This window comes from Crocodylus porosus, unplaced genomic scaffold (genome assembly GCF_001723895.1).
Source record: "Crocodylus porosus isolate Cpor-Errol unplaced genomic scaffold, CroPor_comp1, whole genome shotgun sequence".
NCBI lineage: Eukaryota > Metazoa > Chordata > Crocodylia > Crocodylidae > Crocodylus > Crocodylus porosus.
Window position 1 is genome coordinate 184,824,193 of NW_017728886.1, and position 24,257 is coordinate 184,848,449.

Below are 24,257 nucleotides of genomic sequence, written 5' to 3' on the forward strand. Positions count from 1 at the left end.
TTTTTGCTGACAGAGCAGATAGATAAATTGTTAGCAGGAACAGATCAATAATGAGAGTATATGTGTATGAGGGGGGAGAACTAAATGTTTCAAATAGCTATTAGTATATACCAGTACCCATGAAGTTGATGTTGTGAAGAAAAAACCCAGGAATCTTTCATTCTTGTAGTCTCTTGTCTCACACAGATATTAAACATAATTGCTTTGTTTCAGCTCTTTGTTTTCTCATGGCTACTTGTGATCCTTCTTTTGAACTATGCCAGGGTATATTAGAGGCATAGACCACACAAGGATGCTCCAAATGTGTGTGTATATATATATACTATATACTGTATTGAAGTGTAAAGTAGCTCCTTTAAATACAGTAGCTCCTTTAAGAGTGGTTCAGGTTGCTAACACTTTATGCATGTATGAAGTATTTCTGAAATTCCTAGCCTGAAAAGGACAATCAGACTACTAGAAGTAGAGCAATATGCTTATGTGAAATGGTAGGAAAGTCCTTCAAGACTTCTTTTCCCCTTTGGTGTAATTTCCTCTGTTGAAAAATGTGCATGAAGCTGTTTATAAAAGTGAGAGTATCCTTTGTCTAACGCTTCCTGTAAAATGAAAAGTAAGACAAGCAAACTAGTATTGTTTGTAGCTGTTTGTATAAAACTAAAAATGTGTAAATCCAACGTCATTTGTGTATCCTCTTCAAAAATGTCTCTTTCATGTAAAACCCTTTATAACCTTTGAAGTGATCAGTCACTCATTTTGCAGAAATGTTTAATTATTGTGCTTTAGTAAGCCCTAATTCTACTCTACTTTTCTCCCAACCAATAGAACAGATTTTAACTGATTTCTTTTTTTTTTAATGGCTTAGAAAGCTCAAATCTAGCTTTAAGTTTGTACCTAATATTTAAACTGCTACATCAAAAATATTAATCACATTCTGGGTACCACTGATCAGAGGTGACTCTAGCACCTTTTGATTTTTTTATGATGGAGACATCTCTGTAAAGAAGCAGATTTTGGGGCATTTTTTACTTCTAGTATTATCTAGAAGAGTTGGTCTCAACCTTTTTTGTACCAGGACCCATTTGTAAACATTGGCCAGTTCTGACCCAGTGTCCCTTGCTCTGGAACCACTGCCCCACTTCCCAGCCCCACCAGTGTGTGGGGCAGGGTGGACACTAAGCAGCCCCTTGCAGGCTGGAACTCTGCCAGGCTGCAAGGGAAAAGCCAGAGTGTTCCACCTTTTTCTCCTTTAAAGGAGAATCCATTTTTAAAGTTTGATCCATTTTTAAAGTTTGTTCATGACCCTTTCATATATTCTTGCGACCCACCGGTTGAGAAACACTAATCTAGAAAAATACGTTTTCATAGAAACATTACTTCATTTGGATTATTGTTCTATACATACTGAAAAGTGCATTCTTGAGAGATGCTCTGTTGGAACTGATAGCTTTTTGCCCTTATCTAGAACGTCTGGATGTTTAAAATTATCTGGTTATAGGAACCTTTTCTAGTAACTAGCTGAAAATAAACTTGCTATCACTGAAAGGTGAAAACTTAGCTTTGCTTTTTTTTTTTTTTAATTTAGCAAAACATATTGTTCAGTGGAATCCCTAAAATACTGAAAGATTTTACTGAAATACTGTTCTATTTATATTCCTCGTTGCTGGTCAAGTCATTTTAATTCTGTGTGTACTTTCTTTATGAATAAGGAAATAGTAAAATGTTTTTGAGCTTTCTGGATTGACCTCAGTCCCAACCCCACCCCCCTCCCCACATCAGTAATTATCTGCATCATGCCCCGCCCCCTTTTTATTTTTATTTTATTATCATTTTTTTAGAACACGATTTCTTATTCTACACACCAATGTTATCCAGACACCATTTTGAAAATATAATTTCTATGTAGGTTTTTTGGCTTTCTCTTGTATTGATGAATGCAACTTCATATTTTAATAATAACCTGTAATGCATTACAGTTTTTCTAAAGATCTGTGAATGTCTCATTTGGAAGTGGTGATACAAAAAGGCTGTGGGATATGGACTTTTATGCTTAATGAAAAAGCAATGTTATAAACTCAAAATTTGCTTTACAGCACAACCCTTCCCAGCTTTGATTCAGTAATGTCTAATTCATGAAAACATCCACCAAAACTGGTTGAATCAATGTGAACAATAAGGTGGGCAGTCCCCAAGTCTCAAGTAGATCCATAATATACAAGGAAAGCTTCTTACCTGGTGTAGTATCACGATCAGCTTGGGCACCATGTAATGAAAGATTTTCAGCCTTGGCCCTGTCCGCCTGGGCCATCTTCCAAATTTTTTTTTTCTCTTTAGTGAATGTTTTTCTTTTGACTATCAACCTTTCTCAGTATTGAGCTACTACAGAGTCTCATGTCTAACGGTGAATGAGGACAGTTACTTATAAGCAACAGTTATTCTAGTTGTATGTACATAACAAATGTCGATTCTTACTCCCCACCTTTTTGGTTAGGAAAAAGTTCCTGCCTATCTGGCAACCTCCCCAATAACCACTGAAGATCAGTTCTTTAAAGAGACTGGTGATCATTCGAAGTCTGGTGAAAATGAAAGGACATGTCAGCTATCTGAAGTTCCACACACAATAGAAATGGAGACTGTGTTCACCCCAGGGTCTGTGAAGAAGAAAAAGCGCAGAAGAAAGAAATACAAACAAGATAGTAAGAAAGAAGATCAAATCTCTTCTGCAGGGACTGAGGAAATCTTTGAAATGGAAATAAGCTCAGATGATGAGAAAGGTATTCAGCCTCTAAGGTAAGCTGTTGGAATAGGCTTCTACAATTTGTGGAACTGTAACAGCATATCTGTACCACCCAAAAATGGTTGCAGGATACACTGTGCTGAGACGAGCCATGCTACACCCACACCATTTGTCCTTCCAAATTGCACTAGAGCAATTGCATGACTGCCAGTTCAGAAGGCAGTGCCTACAGAGTAGGTACTATATGCCATTGTATTGGGGCAGTATAGATATACCTCTAGCCCTTTCTTGAAAGAGAGATAATTTGTTATCATAACTGTAGTTTCCATAGGTCTTCAGCATCTTTCAGACTTTGGCTGTTTAAAATCCAAGAGCAAGTGCAAAGTCTTAGTTTTCTCATTTCATGGTGGTAAGTCATGTGTGTGCTAGAACTATTTTGCTAGGCAGAGAGTGCAATAAAAAACCTGTTTATATAAAATACCATAAAAGTGTGTTGTTTTATAGGGCACACAGTGAAAGATGGTTGACATTTTGTTCCTTAAAAGGTGAAAGTAGCCAGCTTAAAACCAGTGTTTATGCCATAAATGGGATTAACTCAGAATAAATGAAGAACAATAGCATATGTTGTTTTTATAATAGAGATGTCAAACATAGCTGCATTATTGCTTCCAGTCCAAGCAGACAAGATTGAATATTTCTCTTTTATCCTTTGCATTATGGGTCTAATGTTAGCCAGTTGCAGTTTCTTTAGACCAGTGATTCTCAGCCAAGGTGCTGTGCAGTTTGTGCCTTGAGATCCTTTCAGGGGTGCCATGGGGTGCCACAAACATGATTCACAAGCTAAACCCACAGATTTCAAATAGGAATACATAATGTTAAAAAACATTCTGATCTGTTGTGGTTTTTCTGAGTTCTTTGCAATGGAAGAATCACTCTATTGTTTTTCTGTAGCTAAAAGCAAGTGAGACCTAGGAAGTGGTATTTTCTGAGGTGTGTGTTGAGTTTCTCAAGGAGTGCTTCAAGTCTAAAAAGGTTGAGAACCAGTGCTTTAGGCTCAGCAGCAGCATATATTTTCCCCTGACTGTAGCTAATTTGTTATTGCACAACAAAGTTGTTAAATGTGGTCAAATTATGAATTTATTTTAGATTTAGCTTTGGGATTTGAAAGAGTGAAAACACCTGGCCAAGAAAAGGTTTTTCATAGGATGAGAAAGTGTGTCAGCTCAACTGGCCAGAAAAGAAAGTAGGGTTGCTTAATAGAATTTTCTGTTCTTTGATATGGGTCTCTGTGTAAAGGATCTCAGATTTTAACAATATGGAAATCTGAAATGGCAGTAACCAAGGTGAGCACAGTGAAAACACATTAAATAATACTCGGCAGTTTGTTATACCCATTTTGAGAACTGAAGCTCTGCATTTTAAAATGATTAAGATGAATATTTTAATTTTTAGGAAGTTGATATCTTTAGAAATGGACCTCATCATACAACTTGCCACTGTAATACTGTTGATGATATGGTAGTATTCACTATTACATTTCAGACAGAATCCATTTACACAGAAAAGTGATCTTTTAAGAAATATCTTTGAGAAATAACTGTAATATATCCAGTCCTCAGAATGGAGAACCCCAGGACATTAACTGTTGACAGATTGCTACTGTCTTAGTTATAAGAAGAAAGAAAATATTCATCCATCACAAATTCAGAAATCAATCATTTCCATTAAAGGAAAATGGAGAATATATGAATCTTTGTTTAATGCATTATAACAATGCACACTAAAATTTTAGGAACCTCATCCTGTTTCTTTCAGGAAAACGACTCTTGCATGTCTCCAGGCAGTTGTTCTTGGGAGCAAGTGATGATAATTCACATAAGGCATATCAAGCAACTCTGACTGGAGGGTGGCTAAAGATTGTAGCTTGAACTAAAGCATGCATCTTAGTCAAAGCTACAGGAAGCTTCAGGGTTTCTGAAATGCTTCGTTGTATTAATTAGAAAAAACGGTAGAGGCAAAAGGTAATATTTAAGTAATCTCTTAGAAAGTCAGAATGTTCTGGTAATTGCCTACTAAAAATGCATTCATTTCCATATAAAACTGAGTGTTGCTACAAATGCATTATATTTCAGTGGTTGCCTTCTGAACATATGCATATTTCATCTTCACTGATAGCATAACTGAGCACATAAGTAATACCAGATAGAGAAATTCCATTTAAGGAATTGAACCCAAAAAGTATTGATAATTTTGATGATAAGATCTATAACAGCAGATCTTTACATATTTGTCTGCCCTACCACTCTAACAAAATAGGGATTAAAACACCATTCTGTAGCAACATACAATGGATTTTTTGTTGGTCAGTAGATCATTGTGCACTTTAGTTCTGAAGAAATAAGTTGAAAAGCTTCACATGTAGCAAGGGATATGAACACTACCCAAAAGCAATACTGGCATGTTGGCAGGGATCCTATTAACGGTCACAAATTCCTCAGGCCCTTTGGAACTTACATTTCTATATCAAAATTACAAAAATTTAATAACAGGAAAGCAAAAGCCCCTGTTTAATAGAAATAAAATGGGACCAGAAGCAGCAGGCTAACCTTTCCAATAGGAAGATCAACATTACAGCAGCAAGTACCATCATAGGACATCTTATCAATTTTTGTTCTTGTAAAACAGAAAATAACTTTTTTTCTGTTCTTCAGGAATTCCACTTACAGTTATTCTTGTAACCTGTCACAAAGCTAACAACTCTCCTTAATATGGCATAGTGTTCTGTGTTTGTGTCTTCAATAGTGCTCCTCTCATCTAAAATACTACTAAGGGTCAGGAGAGTTATTGGGGCTGGTATATGCTAAGCTATAAATGGAGGGTATAATGGATTCTGTATATTTTTCCACTAAAGTGCATTGCATTTTTGTTTATTTTTATGTCCATATTGGGATGTCCTATTGTTATGGTCAGCTAATAATTTTCTTTAAGACTAGTTAATATGCCAATAATTGAAATATTATGAAGGCATGCATGCACACACATGTGTGCACTCACATTTGTACATGCACACTATTTTTTGACCTACAAAATAGTTAATTTAAAAAATCATTTATAAAATGTGTGTATTTAAAGCATATATAAAATCTTTGGTAGAAATAAGAAAAAGATGGTCTGTCTCTGCTTATAGTTTCAGTTCTTCTAGGTGAGTTACTAATGAAGATCTGTCATTTATAAATGACTTAAAAAACATCCCATTTATCTCCACAGAGGATCTTCAAATTCTTCACCGAAGAATGAAGAGCAGAAGGAGTCTTTGATTTATCACTCCAAGGATCTTTACCCTCTGTCTGATGGTGAATGGTCCCCTTTGGAGAAGTAGGTTGTATGTAATGTATATTTTCCATATGGTTTTTTTACTCCACCTTGATAAAACTAATGCATTTCCTCCATCACCTAATGCAAGGTCCTCAATTTGTCGGGGACCTGACAGCTGTTTAATCTGTGCTTACAAGTTAATTTTGTTCTAAATGAACAAAAACTCTTTTTTAATTCATTGGCACCAAAAATGTCAACTCAGTAGACAATCAATTTTACTTACCTAAGTTACTTGGTCAAAACAGTGTAAAAAATCATGGCAAAAGTTTGGAAGTGGAATAAACTTTCAGTTCCAGTTCAGTTCCAAAATTAATAAGGCCTAGCTTTTTTCCCCTAATGCTCTCTTGTCCCATGACTAGAGTACCTCATGCTGTTTTGTAACTGAAGGATCCTTTAGTTCAGTGGTGCTCAACCTTTTTTCGTACTGGGACCCATTTGCAAAGATTGATAGCTTGTTCCGACCCACACCCCACTCCCTGCTGCAGCCTCTGCACCCAACCACCTTCCCCCAGTGCCAGCAGGCACTTGGCCCCCCTTCACACATGCACACGCCCTGTCCCCCCAACCACCACTCCCCATACACTTACCTTCATCCAGTTGCTGGTGCTGTTCCCATGACTCAGTTTGGCTGCATTCTGGCCATGCCCCAAGCAGGCACTTGCAGGCTAAAACACTGCTAGCTTGCAAAGGGAAACCTGCACTTCGGCGCATTTTTCTGGCACTTGCTCGTGACCCTTTGAAATATTCTTACAACTTACTTTTGGGTCATGACCCACGGGTTGAGACACGGTACTTTAGTTGTTTAGGAAGGAGCAAGTTCAATTGGTCTTTGGAAGAAGGAAGGCTTTTGTTACTCTTTATTTTACAAAACACTTCAGAGTGCAAATGATGTATTTTAGGCTTTCCAAGGTTTTTATAGTCAAGGGGAGTGTCTACATATGCATTAATGTACTTTGCCCAACATACATTGAATTTACTACTTCTAATATGAGGTACTAAATAAATGTGCATTAGGCTGCCCTAGTGCAGTAGCGTAAATGCATGCCTTTTAGATGACAATGCACAGTAGCCTATTTTACTGCACATTATTGTAATAGCACTTTTTAATGTGATGGTTTAATGCATAATAAAATAGGCTACTACACATTAAAGTGCACATATAGATGTACCCAAGGGGAGCAAGACTCCAGGTACTTCTAGTTTTCTTTAATGTTAACTATGCCTATAAATCAGAGGCAAGTTTTATTGTGAACCTTTGGTTCAATTTTTGTGTACAAAAAGCAGGGTAAAAATTTCAGAAACTCTATTAGTTACAAAGAAAGTAGTAGTCAGGAAATCATGGAAATACAGCATGATACTGGAATGTACATTCAAGTATTACTTAGGTTATTACTTTTTTCACTGGGATAAGGTCCACAGATGTTAAAACAGTGTAGGTTGATTGCAGTGCGGAGTCAAAACCAGATTTGTTAGTTGCTGGAAGCAAGGGAATGCCTTCTTGCTTTCCCCCTCCCCACAAAGTTCATTCTAGATCAGTGATTTTAAACCTTTAAGCCTTGAGGCACCCCCCCATTACTTATGATTTTCTTTCTGGCAACCCAGCTGAAAATCATGGAAATTAGATCTAAATTCAGAAAAGATATGGAGGGGAGAGTTGAAAACTACTTATTTAGCTGGTGCCACCTAAAGGGAGAGTGGGGGAGGGAGGGGAAGAACAGGACCTTGCCTTGCAGTGCCCTTTTTCCACTGTCTGCCCCCTACCCACTTCTGGTCTACCTCAAGGGGCAAGGGCAGCCCCTGCTGCTGAAGCTCTTTCTTCAGCTTCACTCTTCTCTTCCTGCCAGCCTGAGATATGTGGGAGGAGCAAAGGGGAAGAGCTGGGCTGCAAAACACAGCTTGTCCTTGTGTCTGCTGCTTACAGCAGAGTGCGCTGCTGGGAGCATAGTGAAGCTGACACCGGGGCTGCCTGTGGGTGGGCAATGGCGCCTGGGGGTGGGCGAGTCCAGTTAAATCAGTCCAGTTAAATCTAGGGAATTGGTACTGAAAGGGCACATCTTCATGTTGCCATATGGCAACATTGCTACAGCGCCATGCTTTAGTACTTCCTTTGGCAGTACTAAAGCATGGCACAGTAACCATCCATACTGTGTGTGCACAGTTAGATTTCGCTGCTATTTTGCCATAGTGGCATGCTAAAACAGGGGAGCTTATCACTATGACGAAGAAGCTGCCAATCTTGTATAGACTTACATGATTGCTATGTCACTCTAGCACATCGCTACTGTAATGTATGGTGACATGTAGCTGCACCCAAAGAAAATGGAGTAGTATGTCAACCAACTGGAATAGCTTAATTTCTTGATGTGGCTGAGTGAAGTTCCTTCCCTAGTTAAAGTATGTTTTGATTGTGGTACTTAGTGTCCGATTGGATTTTCAGTAATAAGCCAGGAAAAACATGGTCAATCCTCCTTCAGAAAAACAGCTTTTCCTATCTTAGATAGTAAGATTTCCCATATGTGTGGGCAGTGTCCATTACAGAGAAGATATATATTAAAACTTGCATAGCAGTAGTGGAAACTATAGAAATATCCTCATATTAAGCCAGTTTAGGTAATGAATAGCCTTTCTGTATCTGTAAACAGCAATAAATGACCTAAAACATTGTTATGTATGTGAGATATGGCTTATGACCTCTTTCAAAATGGGACAAATTCTCTGCAACAATTTTTTTTTTTTTTTTTTTTTTTTTTTTTTTATTTTTTTTTTTTAAGAAAGGGGATGATAAAAAAGATAGGAAAAACATAGCAGTAATGCTGCCTGTTCTTTGCAGGCTAAAGAAGCTATGGGTCTTGGTCTTGGTCTGATAATTTAGTTTAGAATTGAACCTTCTGACATCCTAATGCTGTTGCAGTAATCAAACATCCAGAGTTTCAAAATAGATACTTGATTATGTGAATGTTACTCATGTGGATCCTAGAATAAATTAAACATACAATTTATTCTCCTGGCTGTTGCCAAGCCATGATTTTAGCTGCCATGCTAAAGTGAAATAACCTTGACATCCTTCACTAGGGTTTTACTGTGAATGTCTGTGTCTAATCAAAAAGGAAAAATCTCTAATATTTGTGTGATCTGATTCTTCAAGAGAAGATAGTTTTGGATAAATCCCAACCACTAAATTCTGCTTCAGAACAGAACTCCTATTCCGGCTCCACAGGGTCAGAGGGTATTATCTTGGAATCTTCTGCTCCTTTGAGCACAGTCCAGATTTTAACTTTGGAAAGTAGAATTGAATTGCTTTGGCCAAGGAAGTTCTCAGTTGAAGGGATTCCAGGGAGAAGTGGAATATCTGCTTTCTTGGCCTGATAAGTCTGGTTCTTCCTATGGGCAGGAAGAAGTACCCATTATAATGGACCTCCATATCTTATTAGAAAACTTAGGGCCTTGTTGCACCTTATATTGTAAGCCACACACATGTTATTTGGCTTAGTGTTGCCCTGCTTAATGGACCAGTCATACCTTAAGGCAAAAAACCCCATCTCTCACTGTCCTTCACCTGCACAGCTACTTGCCTGCACTCTGACTTGCCACTAGAGGCTTGGTGAGCAGGGGCAGGACTAGGAGCTATGCATGGCTCTAGACAGGGGCAGTGGCCCTTAATGTTCCTATAATGTTCTCTGTGTTTTTCTGTGATTAAAAATTCTTTGAGCCCCTTTCAGTCTGGGGGGATGGTGGTAAAAGGTGGTTGAAGTATATCCCTGGCAACCCCAGGTGATGCCAGGACCTGATACATGAATGAGCTGGGGCACCTGTGGTTTGAGGATTTTGCTGGCTGTGGTGGGGGACCACACGGGAAGCACCACAGCCACTGGGCTACAGTGCTGGCTCTGTTCAATGGGAGCAGCAAGCTGGTCCAGGTGGCAGCAGAAGGTACTGAGGCCATCGGGTGCTCCAGGGCTGTGGCACTTGCTCTGCCTGATTGAAGCAGTGAGCCAATGTGAGTGGGGGTGGAAGGCAATGCAGCTGCTAGGTGCTTCAGCGCTGCGGAGCTTGGTTCTGTCCAGCAGGCTGAGGGGGCTGCTGCCGAGACCAGCTTGTTGCTCCCTCCTGGCACAGTGATCACTCCAGCCTTGGAGCATCCTGGTATACTGGGAGGCTTCAACTTGAGCAAAATAGCTGAGGGGAGTGGCCATACCTTAATGGAGCAAGAGCAAGGTTATGGAGATAAGAGACAATCATGCTGTGGAATGACATAACTTTAAGACAAATGAGTGCTTTAAGCCACTTAGAGGTGTTAACATGCAGCCAATCTAGGGGTTAAGAGCTCCAGAAGCTGCCCAGAAGTACTATGTAACAAGGCCCTTAAACATAAGCACATTTTCCCTCTCTAACTTGGTCATTGTATGAGAGAGATTCTGATATATTATTCCTGCCCCAACCCTGGGCAGGGATAATACCAATTGCTGCATGTTATTGTACGTATATTGCTTTTAAGTTAGTTTGTTGAAATTTAGTAGCAGATGAAACTTTTGGGTCTAGCAAGCTTGAATCTTGTTCCTTGATGTGAGCAAAAGAATTTTAGAACAGCTTATCCTCAAACAGGGTAGTACATCGATTTTTATAATTTCAGCTATATCAGGTAACTGAGTTTTAAAAAGGAAATTGGAGGGAGGGAGGTTACACAGAGACCATTTAAAAACCAATGAAGAAATCTGTTTAGGATGATTGGTATGTAAGCCCCTTAATGTGATTTTAGTTTTAACCTAATTTCTCACAGTCTGAAAACCCAGCTGGGCTCTGTGCCCTGCTGCTGAATAATTGAAGCTCTGTTAAGCAAGCAAAACTTAACAGAACTAGCTGAACGACAAATGCATTTTAAACACTGTAGCTTTCCCTTTGTTCTGATAGCACTTTCTCTGAGCCAGTCTGCCCTAAAAGTGATTCAGAACTAGAAGTGAAACCTGCCGAGAGCTTGCTTAGATCTGAATCTCACATGGAGTGGACATGGGGAGGATTTCCAGAATCTACCAAGGTAAAGTTATTTACAGATTTATTTACTGTTTGGACTTCATATGACTGAATTTTGCCATATTTAAAACTATATCATATTAAAGTATTGAATGCAAGCTGTTCCGAAACATGCAATAGAAATAATATGAGCACAGCATCCTCTTGTGGTTGGGTGAACAAAAGGATTGTTTTGTTGATTTCAAAGGGTGGACTGCAAATTCTTCTAGAAAGTTTAGAATAAAAATCTAGCTATCAAATTTGTTGCTAGAAACTGATGATACTGTGTAACTTGAGGTTTAAATGTAACAATCAAGTACATTCATCTTCCTTTTTAAAGATAAAAATAAGTTCATTCCAGGTGAAGTGGGCACAAGCTCTTATTGTAGCTTGACATTTGGATTTGGTGCCTAAAAGTCCACCATTACAGAATAAATGGCCAACAAGTGCTACTTCAAATGGATTTAGTCCTTGTTAGGATGCCTGGAGAGAGTTGTTGCCCTAGTGCATCCCTATCAAACTTCCTTTTGGCAGGGCCTCTTGCCCTCCCTGAGAGAAGCCTCAGGTGAATTTACATTCCTTTCCTGAGTTTGGATATTCCCTGCACCCTTAAGAGGTAATGGAATTTGGGTCTTAAATCCACAGGTGGCTCTATGTAGATGTTCACCAGTAGAACTCTGCTGTGATCCACAGTGGGGTCGCCTCAAATGAAGGTAATCATAAATGAACATCCAAACATGGACATTATTTTTTTCCAAGAAAACTGGTTTATAATTGAAAGGCTTTCTGTTAATAAACATTGATTTACCCTCAACAAAGGAAAAGTCAGGGCTTACTGGTAATATTTCCTGAGAGCATTAAATTAACCTATCTGGATCTATCATTGCAAGCATTAAAAAAAAATATGAAAGCAGAGAGTTGTCTTTAATGCACTGTGTAGTCTAGTCATCCTGTTACTGTTACTTTCCTCACTAATGAAAAGAAGGTAGGTTTCCTTAACATTAAATGTTAAATAATATTGTATTATCCACACTATTTCTGGTAGCCCACATAAAGTGCTAGGTGCTCTCAAACAAAAAATGGTTTATTCCCTGGCCTGAGGACTTAAAAAGCATGGGGTAGGTGGTAAAAACATATATGAATAACACATTTTGTTATCACAAGAAGAATATGTATAAAACTAGTGAAGGTTCAAATAGGCTAGTTTCTGATGAGTAACGCATTGGAAGTGCCTTCAAGAAGACTTGAATTGTGAATGATTTTAGAATAGAAAACTGAACAGATTTTTATACTTATGAAGTGAGTAAACAAGGTACTGTGTACTTTGCACTGGTGAGACTTTACTAACTTGGAGGGATGCATATCAGGCTGCTAAAAGGTAAGTTCATTATTTCAGTTTATCTCTGGGATAATTATCATGAATGCTTGTTCAATGTTTAGAGCCAAATGACATCAATAACACATGATGAAAATACTAACTAGAATTTTATTTTCAGATATGCAAAAAAGAAAAATTGGAACAACCTAGAACAGCCACTATTACCCCATCGGAGAAGACGCATTTTAGGGTCATCCTCAGCTCTGATGAAGTTGAAGATGAAGATTTGATGAAAGAGCCTGTCTGTACTGTACTGAAACCTGAGCCCAGAACTCATCCTCTGTTGCAACCAAGAGATAGTAAAGATTTCCTTGCTTCAGCAATCATAGAACCTCAGGATTCATCTTCCTTAGATGCTGATCTTCCCCCCAACCCATTAGTGGATGTGTTATCAGAAACCAAACCAACAGCAAAAATTGAATCTCCCTCCAAAAAGAAAGGTATATAATAGAACAGTGTCCTGTGCCTACTGTCGGATCTGTGAAATTTGAGGGGACTTCAAAAATAATAGACTTATACCTTTTTACTTTTCATGTTTAAAATTTTAAAACAGAAGCAAAATCCTAGAGCAGGGTTTTCCAACCTTTTTTGATCATTGCGCCCCCACGCGGCTGGACATGGAACTACTCCTGGCTGTGGCCAGATGCAGAACCAGGGGTGGGGGGGGAGCCACAGGGCTGGACATGGTAGGGAGCATGACTGGATACAGAGTGGCTGTAGCGTGGGGTAATGAGAAGTGGCAGCAGCCTCTGCATTCAAGCTTCTCCCCCCCCCCCCCAATCTGTACAGCCTGCAGAAGAGCACCGCTACCCTCGCCTGTCCCCACCTACCTGTGTATACCCCCTATGGCCCTTCAAAGTACTCCTGGGGGTATGTGTACCCCTGGTTGACAACCTGTGTCCTAGGGGATGCCTACATTGCCTCCTAAGTGAGACCAGGAATGCCATTGAAGAATAAGTTGCACCTATTCCACATGCCCTTTGCTCACTGATTTCAGGAGTAAATCGGCTGATGCATCCTTGAGTCAGAGAGACTGAGCCTGGTGTTGGTCTGTAGGCCAGCTAACCTACAGCAATTCCTGTTTGGTTTTTTTGTACAGTGCTCATGTTGTTCTGTTTTTTCACCAGCAGTGCATTTAATATACACATTCACTTAAAATGAACCAACTCTTACAATTGACAGGCGTGCACAAGAGAAGCCAGCACCAGGGGCCTGATGATATTTACTTGGATGACTTGAAGGCTTTGGAACCTGAAGTTGCTGCACTCTATTTTCCCAAAAGGTAGCTTTATCTAAACTTTAATGTTGCAAGGCTTATGCTGCACAGATTCCGTGAAATATAAAGGCTTAGTTTTAGATGTGAGAGAACTAATTAAGATAAAAACATTTTTTGTTCAAACTTGACATTTGAAGTTGGGAATATATAGTACATTAGTAATCAACATTAAACTTATTCTGCATTATGGAGAGAAGCAAACCTTATTGTTTTCTTAGTGAATTCAGTTGTTGGTTTCAGAGCCATGACTAGAGTTGCTTTGAACAGTTCACTACCATATTAGCTCTTGACATGAGTACAGACTGGCATGGAGAGCTGGCGCAAGAAAGCTTGTGTACTTAAATTCCTGTTTTTCCTAAAAAGTGTCTGAAAATGGAGCCTCAAGAGTGAATATTCTTGGCAAACTTCAAATTTAACAATTTTTTTGCAGTTAGCTCTGAAACCTATGCATGATCTGGGCACAACCAATGTATTGTGGTTTTAATCATAGCCATATAGCTGCAGGAGAGCCCACAGTCTTGCTCTTTGTTCTCCCTCAAGTAGTTTTCCTAGAGTTTGAGGTACTCCTGACATAGATGGCTTAAGGGCTTTCTGTAGGGAAAATGGTTTCAGGGGGGTGTTAATAAGGATGCGGGCTTTCTCCTGCAAAGTTCTGAAGCCTCTTCCTTCATCCGGGGAAGAAAGAATGGAATGAAGACACAAGACTAGAGTTCCACTGAACTGGTCCCAGGGAAATGGTTTTGGTTGGCCATGTGATCATTTTTCTTCAGATGCACTTACATACCTTAGCCAAAATGCATTATTTTCTCTAAACTGGGTATTTGTTGAATACAAATGGCAGATGATAAATTGGCATCATTCAGTGATTTAGTCTAAACAGATTTTCTACTGGTTTATGTTGCACAGGGTCAACATATTTAAAAAAACAAAACAAAAAAAACCCTAACCCTCTCCTTTTTCCCCCCAAACCAAAACATATGCAACAGATTTTTTTATCTAAATATTATCTACCAAGTAGTGTTAGCTTAATAGTCAAATTTCTTATGGGTCTTTCTTATCCAGCTACAGTTATTTCTAAAAACAGCAGAAAACATTTTCCCCCAGCTTTACATCAGCTTCTGAAAACTGCCCCCTACGTTTCGTCCTGCAACTTTTTGTATCTTAAGTGAAAGAGTCGTCAGCTCTGATTGTCAGTGCAAATATGGGAAACTGATTTTGAACACACTAGAAAATTGTATAATTTCAAACCTAGTGTTAAACAGTTTTTTTGAAAGGATTTAAATGGGATTTTATTTTTTTCACTGCTGGAATAGCATCCATCCAATGAACATTCCAATACATTTTTTAAACATAAATCTTTTCAGACATGTCTTTAATATCTAATGTACTTAGCTGTATACTGTGTACGGCAGTAAACTACTGAGTTCTGCACTTCATGAAATATTAAGTAACAAATATAGTGGAAAATGTTATAAGAAAGAGTTTAGTCAGTCAATCTCTGTTTCAACAGCTATAAAGTTTTGACTCGGAGTGAGGACTTAAACAGTTGACATGAAGACAGGTGTGTGCCAATGTCAGTGACTACTGGCCAATCTTAAGGCTAGATTCTCTTAATTTTGAATGACCTTTTGTTTTAAAATAAGTGGAGTGTATTTTTTCTCCAGTTTATCTTAGTATCAGTGGAAGGAGAAAAGGGTCATTAGAATTACCAATGTTGTATTTTTTTTAAGTTAATGATATGCCTTAACATTTCATTACCAGTCCTTGGGGCCAAGCACCAAATAATTTTGAAACCACTGGGCAAAATACCTGTACATTTTTATTAGAGCTTAGTTGTTTCCAATTACTTGAATAAAATGGTTTGGATCATGTAAAAAAAACTAAGTTGCTATCACAAATTGCATATCAAATTAGCATGGCAGAGAAAATAACATTTCCTATTAATGCTTCAATTCTAAGTTAAAAGAGAATATTGTTTTCAAGAGTCTGGCATTTCAGAGTAGTTTCACAAAGAGACTGTTTCCTTTTTCCAAAAAAAGAAATCTAACGCTGGTGTAATAGATCTTTACTTTGTAGTGTAATGCAGTATTTGAAATACAAGAGTATGTAGTAGTAGTAGAACAGTTTGTACCATGTGCTGTACATAATACAATTTTATACAAGTATCTCTTCAGTTGTACAAATAGAACCTCTTTCTTTCAGTGATTCTGATCCAGGTTCCAGGCAGTGGACAGAGTCAGATACTTTCTCTGGTTCTCAGTCGCCACAGTCAGTGGGAAGTGCTGCAGCTGATAGTGGCACAGAGTGTATGTCTGATTCTGCTATGGATTTGCCTGATGTTACTCTCTCACTTTGTGGAGGTCTAAATGAAAATGGAGAGATCTCTAAAGGTATGTAAGAAACTAAGTCAAACACAAATAGGCACGGTGTACTCAACCGACAACTTATTTTAGGTTCTTAGTACTCTTCTTCAGAAGCTTTTAGTTTTTAATTTTGATCAAAGTGGGGAAGGATGAGAACCAGGAATCTGCTTTATATTTTATATGTTGAGGTAAATTGGCTACTGAAGGCTCATTTACAGTATGAAACTCAACTACTGGTAAAGGATAGATGATATGCCTTCATGTGAAGGATGTTAGCCAGATCTACTTTTCCTGACACCTACTTCCTTCTCCTGATTTCACCTATGTATAGTATAACTTAACCATAACTGTTACCATCTCCCTCAGCATTGCTTGCTTTGCTACTATATGAAAGCTTTAAAATCTTGCTTCTATCTCATTGCTTAATAAACTTTCTTCTGTTTAGTGTTTTGTGCAGTTAGAGGAAGGGTGGTGAGGCTGTTGTCTTGGAACTCTCTTCTTTGTTCCAAATAGTTACTAATCCTGATTTTTTTCTTTTTTCATGACACTTGATCTTTTTTTTTCCAGTTCAATCCTTTGTTATAGAATGTCATATTTTAACCACACACTCTTAACATTTTGCTCTTAAAATTTTCCTTCATGAAAACAAACATACATGAACTTAAAATCTGTGCCTTATTTTAAAGGTCAGTGTCTGCCTTCTTTATTTGTTTCTTCCTAACTGAATTGATAAAAATGTCCTTGTATTGCAGAAAAATTCAAGGAACATATTATTACTTACCATGAATTTGCTGAAAACCCAGGACTTATAGACAATCCTAATCTGGTAATAAGGATATACAACAGGTAATGTTCCCTGTATAATTAGTTCATAAGAATTCTTTTTGTTTTCCTTGTTTCTGCAGTAATGGGCATTAACAGGTGCTATATCTTTGAGCTGAAATTCAAATTGTTATTTATAGTCATTTGCCCTTATGAGTAATGGCTTTAAATTGCTGATTAAATTCCAACTAGTTTCTTCTGAAGCAAGGTGTTGCAGCATTTGTCACTGACTAAACTGTGTGCAGTAGAAATATTTGCCTTTCACATTGCGCATTGGTATGGGTAGCTCATGACAAAATTCAGACATTAATTTAATTAGCTGTTGACCTTAATGTTTCTAATAATAACTTCTTATCTCTCTCTTCAATAGGTATTATAACTGGGCATTGGCTGCTCCAATGATCCTCAGTTTGCAGGTGTTCCAGAAAAGTTTGCCCAAGGTAAAAATAAAAACAAACAAAACTCTACATTTTATATTTCAGTTAATTCTATTCGGAACATTAAACACAAACTAAACTTATTTTCAGGCTACAATAGAGTCTTGGGTCAAAGAAAAGATGCCAAAGAAATCTGGAAGGTGGTGGTTCTGGCGCAAGAGGGACAGCATGGCTAAACAGGTAATTTGAAACCTATTCTGACATTCGTTTACTTCATCATTAAAAGATAAATTCAGTTTTATGCATCAAGCCACACATGCTGATCAGGTCTCTGACAACCAGTGCTGTAAAGTTTATATATTCAATTATGTATTAATATTATGTAACTTCATAAGTGCTTTTGAGGGGGGTTTTTAGAGAATAAAATATAACTAAAATATTATCATTTGAACATGATTTTAAGGAGCCTTCATTCTACATTATAAACTGTCTTCAAAGCAGTTTGTAGAAAGCTGCAGTTCATCTGAGAATATCTATGCAAATAACAAGGGAATAGAAAAGTGGACACTGCTCTGTCTGTTGGTTTGTCCTTTTCTTAATTCCAGTGTTACATTTTTAATTAGTCATTTAAGCCTCCTTCCTGTCTTTGGAATATTTAATTATATAATCCTTTTCTGTCTAATTCTTAAAAAAAAATGTGCTTATCAGGGTTATCAAGGTAGCTCCTTGTATAAGTACAGAGTAGGCAGTAGCAACACCAGATTTTTTTTCCACTTTCCATGTGTCCCAACACTTACCCAAAAAAGGGCCACTTCAAAGCTTGTAGGTCAATTCCACATACTGTCTTTTGAGTACTACTAACAAGGCTGAATTTCAGTAGCAATTCTGGATGTACCCCTTCTCACTACTTACTATTGCTGCCTTGTACATGTTCTTTTTTTCCCTAGATCGCTATAAGCAATATGGCTCATGTGTTGCATGGTATTAGCCAGGGAGTTTCCAGTTAGAGCACTCGTCACTTAAATTGGAAGTTCTCCATCTCTATTCTACAGATTCTTTTGTGTTTCTCTGAACAGTAAAATGTTTCAGGTGTATATGATCTATTACAGGAGATCTTATGAAAAGTCTGTATAATGAGCATAAATACCTAATATGGATGATAAATTTGAGTCTTATATAAACATTAGTTATGTGGCCCAGGAATATAAATGTTCTTGTCAATTCAAGGTGCTTAAAATGTTGGTATGTTCTTGATTTTTTAGCTCCCAGAGGCAAAGGAGGGAAAATCTGAAGCGCAAAGAACAACTGACCTGCCAGCAACTACAAAAGAGCAAGTTAATAGTAGGTGTGTTCCTGTCTGAAGATTCTTTTGTGGACTCGATAGCATCTCGTAATTTTTTAGAAGAATTCAGTAGGAATTTACTGTGGGAAGAAACATTTCTGCTGAACTACTAAATAAAGCCAGATATGTTTTTGGCAAATACTTCAGCAAGAAAGTGTCAATAAAACAAGCTGTGCGACTATTTCCTAAGACACAGCAGGGTTCTGTATAAATATTGTCTGTCACTTTCTCATTGTAAAATAATGTCTTCTCATTGATTTGCACCATATGCCATTTTTGTAACGCAAAAACTGAAACAATAAAAACCATTAAATGTAGTGAATGAATCGCATAAGAACTTAATTGGAGGTAGCAACCAGCACAAAACTGCAGTCTTGTCAAGATGCTGGCAAACAAAGTAGTCCACCCTGTGGCTTCCTCTTCTCTCCATGATTTTAGGAGGGATGAGACTGAGTGTTTTCTGTGCACTAAAGGTTTAAGAAAATGTGCACCATGGTGGTAGGCCTACCCTGTAAATCTTAAAAGTAAATTCTGTTTTTACGCAGATTAATTTTAAGAGGTGAGCCCTAAATAATATTGTATTGTGAAATTTATTAGCCTAACTCTAAGATTTGTAATTGGTGTTCAGCAGCAATTTTTTTGAAAAGCATAGCACAAGTACTTTCCTAGTTTCTCTTTTCCACTTTGCTGTTGAAATAGATATACCAAAGTAGAAGTGACAACTTGGTATCAAGTCCCTAGAAGGCAGGGTACATTTGTACCTTATAGACTACCCATAGTTGATTATATCAATAGCTATATATTCTTATATGAATATAAGATCATCTGATGAAGTGAGTTTGGGCTCATGAAAGTTGTGATACATGTACACTCGTGCTGGTTAGTCTGTAAGGTGCAAATCTTCTCTGCCTTCTGAACTTTAGACTGAACATACTGGATTTTTAGTCTGTTCATGGATGGCAGCAAGTTCCTACCTAGATAAAAAGGGAGGAGTCAACTCAACTGTAAATAGCCTCGTCTCGGGGCTTTGCTAGTACTAGTTTATGTTTTATAGGCTTTTCCCCTATTCTATTGGCATAAGCATGGCTTTCCCCCACTATCCTATTGGTATAAGTGTGGTTTCTCAAGGTCCTACTATTACTAAAAGTGAGTATTTTTTTTACATTGTACACATTTGACTGCAGATTAAAGCACTGCTTTTCAATGATTAATTTTCTTCTTGGCCAAGGCTGAAGCATTAACACAAGCAGAAACCTTTCAGTGCCTGAAATTAGTCTTACACTTAATAAAAAACATGTATTTTAAGCCATTACAAAAACATTTTCTGCGGCTTACTTTTATTTTGGTTGCTGTTACATTAGGCCAACAGAAGATGATTCTTCTAGTGATGAAGGGTCACAGGAACTGAAAAAATCCCTAAAAATAGATTCTGCCCCATTGGATCATCCAAGCCAAGGCAACACTACCTCTTACAAGAAGTCACTTAGATTGTCTTCAGACCAAATAGTAAGTGATCTGTCCTTCTTGTATGTAGAATCCCTGATACAATTTATCTTTTTTCTTAACTAGGGTTATTTCTTTCCCTATCTACAAGCACATTGGTTACTGTAAGTTTAAAGTAGGTCTGAAATTACTAATTAGGGTACTATATATAGTACTTCAGGCAAGGAATGATTGGATTTAACACTGCTGCTTTCTTTGCAGTCTTTCAAAAGACTTTGCAGTTCTGTTTTATGATGAAAAATCCTCAGATACAATTTCCAAAACTGTATTACAGATGCATAAAAATCAGGTCAAATTTCTATATTAGAACACTGCCAACTAGCATGTCTTTGCACTTTATTTTTTAAATTCCAATATCAGACTCTTAACTGTCTAGTAGCACACAGCTGAATTAGTAGACAGGATATAGTCAATTTAAACCACCCTTTTATATTAGTAATTTATAATTTTTTAGACCAGATATTTGACACTTTTTCTTGCTTTGTGAACTTAAATTCCATCTCTGTCCCTCTTTGAGAGATGAAGTATTCAAGCAAAAGGTCACATCACATAAATCTGTATCCACAATGAGACCTATAACAGTAGCAACCATGGTACTAAGATCAAAGGCTGCAGGGCAGCAGGAGGTGAGATGTCTTGCTGTGAGCAGGATTAGGTAACTATGGTGTTAAAACAAAAACCAAAACAACCTCCCCCCCCACAAAAACCCCCAAAACAAACAAAACCCTAAACTTAAAGAAGAACCTGCACACGCACTTCCTTTCCATGACTGCTTTGTTAATTTAGGATAATTATGCATCAAGTTGCATCCACGAAAATTAGCAGAATAAATAGGAATAGTAAGTATGTTTTTTCTGGGGAAGTGCTCAGAAGCTTATTGGACTTTTAATTGTATTCTTTTTACTTGGAAAAAGAATTGCTGATCTGGAATGTTAAATAATATTGACATGTTCCTTTACTAACAGATCACAGATGTTGGAAAATGACAGAGATCATTTATCTGTTAAGCAAAAGACTTTATATCTTTTGTAACTTTATATCTTTTGTAGCTTTATCACTTTTGTGAAATGGCTTTAGTTTGGGGAAGCAATAATTACTTTGCTGGTAAGATCAAGTCCAGTTGACTTGCAAGAGCCTCCTACCCATTTTGTATAGTTAAGCTGTTTAGAAATTATCTTTACAGAGCTGTATTCTTGATTGATTTGATTGTCTTGGCTTATTTTAAAGGCAAAACTGAAGCTCAGAGATGGCCCTAATGATGTTTTATTTAGTATTACAACCCAGTATCAAGGTACATGCCGTTGCGCTGGAACTATATATCTGTGGAACTGGAATGACAAGATCATCATATCTGATATTGATGGCACAATAACCAAGCAAGTATCATATTCCTTTACATCTTGCATTATTTATTGCACACTTTTGAATATTAAAAAATGATTAAAAAGTGTGGTCTGCAGTGGTCTTTGCTGCTTTGGCTGCAATTTGTGTTCCCATTTCCAATAATCATGCATGTTGGAGAAGAGCAATGTTAATGTTGTAATGCTGCTCAGATAATTATTTGTGTTATAGTTAGACCTTGTTTTCTCCATCAGTTTAGCAGCTTGCTAGAGACAGGAAACAACTGTACCAGGGTATATTGAACCTCGGTGTTGCTCAGTTCTTTGTTGCACCCACTAGAGCAATGGTGGTCAGCTTGCAGCACATGCATCACAAATGGTGTGGGCAACCTCTGTGTGTGGCATGTGGCAGATCTGGCAAGATACTGACAGATGCAGCAGGACTCAGAAAGAAGAGCAGCAGGTTTGGCAAGGAGCCCAGGGCAGGACTGAAAGCAGAGAGGTGGATTGGGCCAGGGAAAGGGAGTGGCACTCAGGGAGAACACAGGGTTTAATTTGTAGCATTCATGCCAAAATGTTGGCCCACACTTCACTAACGTTGAAGAATTGCTTTGAAAGTTCCTGCAATTATTCATTGCAAAATGACAGATTCAGGTGCATGTGTTAAAAGAAAACCTTCTGAATTGTGTGATAAGCTGTGACTATATCTTTGTTCTTGTTTTTAGGTCTGATGCTTTAGGACAGATTCTTCCACAGCTTGGCAAAGACTGGACCCATCAGGGCATTGCAAAGCTCTACCATTCTATCAATGAGTATGTATCTTAACTGTGAATCAACTGGAGTTTTAAAAATTTGGGAATCACTGGCAGATAATTCAGTAAATGTTAATTTAGTTGTCTTAAGTTAGACCTTTCATTCATGTCAAAATAATCTAGTTCTGTCCTCTATCAACTAAATTATCACTTAAAGGGCACTTTGTGCCCAAAAGATTGGTGCCTATGTGCTGCTACTGTCTGCTCTCTGGGTACTGCTACTGTCTATGGTCTCTTCCAACTAATAAAGTTGATCCAGTTAAAGATGTTATCAAAAAAATTGCTCCTATAACCATACCTCTAAAAATGTATAAATGCATAGACCAGGGATGGGCAAAATATGGCTTGTGGACTGGATTTGGCCTGCCAGTTGTTTGGATATGGTCCGCAGGCTAGCACCCACCAATTAACTGGATCCAGCCTGTGGCTGCCCCCACACCAATCTGCAGCCTGCCTTCTGCCAGGGGCAGCTCGTGCCACGGTTCTGCCTGTGCCCACTGGCCCCAGCCAGTGCACACAGCTTCCTAGTAGGGCTGGTCCCAAAACAGCTGAAGTGGAGCTGACCGGCTTGTGTGCTGCTCAGCTCCCCCTGCCTCCAGCAGTTCTTTCTCCTCCTCCTCCTGCCCCTGGTGTGGTGCTCTGAGCAGGGGGAAAACTACAGCCGGGCAGCTCCTGCCGTAGTGTACTGGGCTCCAGCTTCAGCATCTGACTGCCTTCCACCTGCTTTGCCTGCCCAGTGCAATGAGCAGCCATCTGCGGCAGCCAAGTGGGTGGAAGGCAGCCCAGAGCTGGATCCTTGTGCACTGAAACAGGAGTCATCTGGCTGCAGCTCCACTCCCCAGCCTGGTTGGGCATGTGGTGCCTGGCACATGTCCCCATGGTTCCTTGTGTTATCTGCTGCTTGGAGTGGTGCCGCAGGGACAGGAGGAGGAAGAGCTGCTGGAAGCAGCCCCACCTGCAAGTTGTGTGCCGGCTGGGGTGGACAGGAGCGGGCAGGGCTCAGGCTCTTGTAGAGTGCCCCAGGGGCAACTGTGTGCCATATAGGAGAGAGGGTAGTAATGGACATGCACTGCCCAGGGGAGCTCTGCTGCATGTCCCCCTGCCTTCCTGACCTAGCCCCCCCCCTCCCCAACACACACACACACACACATACACACTTTGACCCCCACCCCCCCAAACACACACACAGAGTAAAACTTTATTTTGAACTGTTATGCAATTGCCTCTACTCAAAAAACATAAATTGGACAAAAATATGTTTTGAAATAAAATGTTATAGTAGGCGTTTGATTTTTTTACTATATGATATCTTCTGAAAGATTGTATGTGCGTGTACCTGGATGGCTTGGCAAAACTCGTTAAGTGGTCATCAAGCTGAAATAATTGCTGACCCCCGGTATAAACTAATGCATATTAGACGTGTGTGAAATGGGCCATATTCAATTTGGATTTGGCCCAAATTGGGTGACAGTGATTCGATTCATCGATTCGGATCACTGTTCCAATTAGATTTGGCCATATCCTATTCTGAAGATTTGATGCTGATTCAGAGAATCAGCAATTTGGCCATAAACACAGCTTTAAATATTTTTTCTACATACCTCGAGGTACCAGGCACAGCTCATGAATGCTGAGATTGTAGGGCGGATGGAGTGTGGGGGGCCCACGTGCTCAGTGGCGGACCCGGAAGTACTTCTGGTCCACTTCCAAGTCCACCGCCGAGCACATGGGGGACCACCCCTGCACCCCCCGGCAACATCTGAAAATGGGAGGCATTGCATGCAATTACGAAGTGTTAACTAACTACTGTAACTAATAAATGTTTTTTGAAAGTGCTGTAGATGTTAATTTACAAAATTAAACAAAAATTTTAAGCAATTGGGAACTGAGTTATGCACATATCAAACCAGTATAACAAGGTGGTCTTG

The 24,257-nt window shown here is 38.7% G+C and overlaps 1 protein-coding gene across 3 annotated transcripts in view; it reads left to right on the plus strand.

The window, feature by feature from the left end:
• The window catches only part of LPIN2 (lipin 2), a 62,343-nt gene that overhangs the window by 29,464 nt on the left and 8,622 nt on the right, over positions 1 to 24,257 (plus strand). For all 3 annotated transcript variants that reach the window (XM_019546627.1, XM_019546636.1, XM_019546645.1), the window contains 13 exons: positions 2,489 to 2,787; positions 6,002 to 6,109; positions 11,018 to 11,141; positions 12,613 to 12,934; positions 13,677 to 13,776; positions 15,973 to 16,160; positions 16,886 to 16,979; positions 17,326 to 17,395; positions 17,483 to 17,572; positions 18,595 to 18,677; positions 20,036 to 20,180; positions 21,405 to 21,553; positions 22,243 to 22,329. In XM_019546627.1, coding sequence (XP_019402172.1) covers positions 2,489 to 2,787; positions 6,002 to 6,109; positions 11,018 to 11,141; positions 12,613 to 12,934; positions 13,677 to 13,776; positions 15,973 to 16,160; positions 16,886 to 16,979; positions 17,326 to 17,395; positions 17,483 to 17,572; positions 18,595 to 18,677; positions 20,036 to 20,180; positions 21,405 to 21,553; positions 22,243 to 22,329 — 1,859 coding nt within the window. The remainder of the gene's footprint in view (positions 1 to 2,488; positions 2,788 to 6,001; positions 6,110 to 11,017; positions 11,142 to 12,612; positions 12,935 to 13,676; positions 13,777 to 15,972; positions 16,161 to 16,885; positions 16,980 to 17,325; positions 17,396 to 17,482; positions 17,573 to 18,594; positions 18,678 to 20,035; positions 20,181 to 21,404; positions 21,554 to 22,242; positions 22,330 to 24,257) is intronic.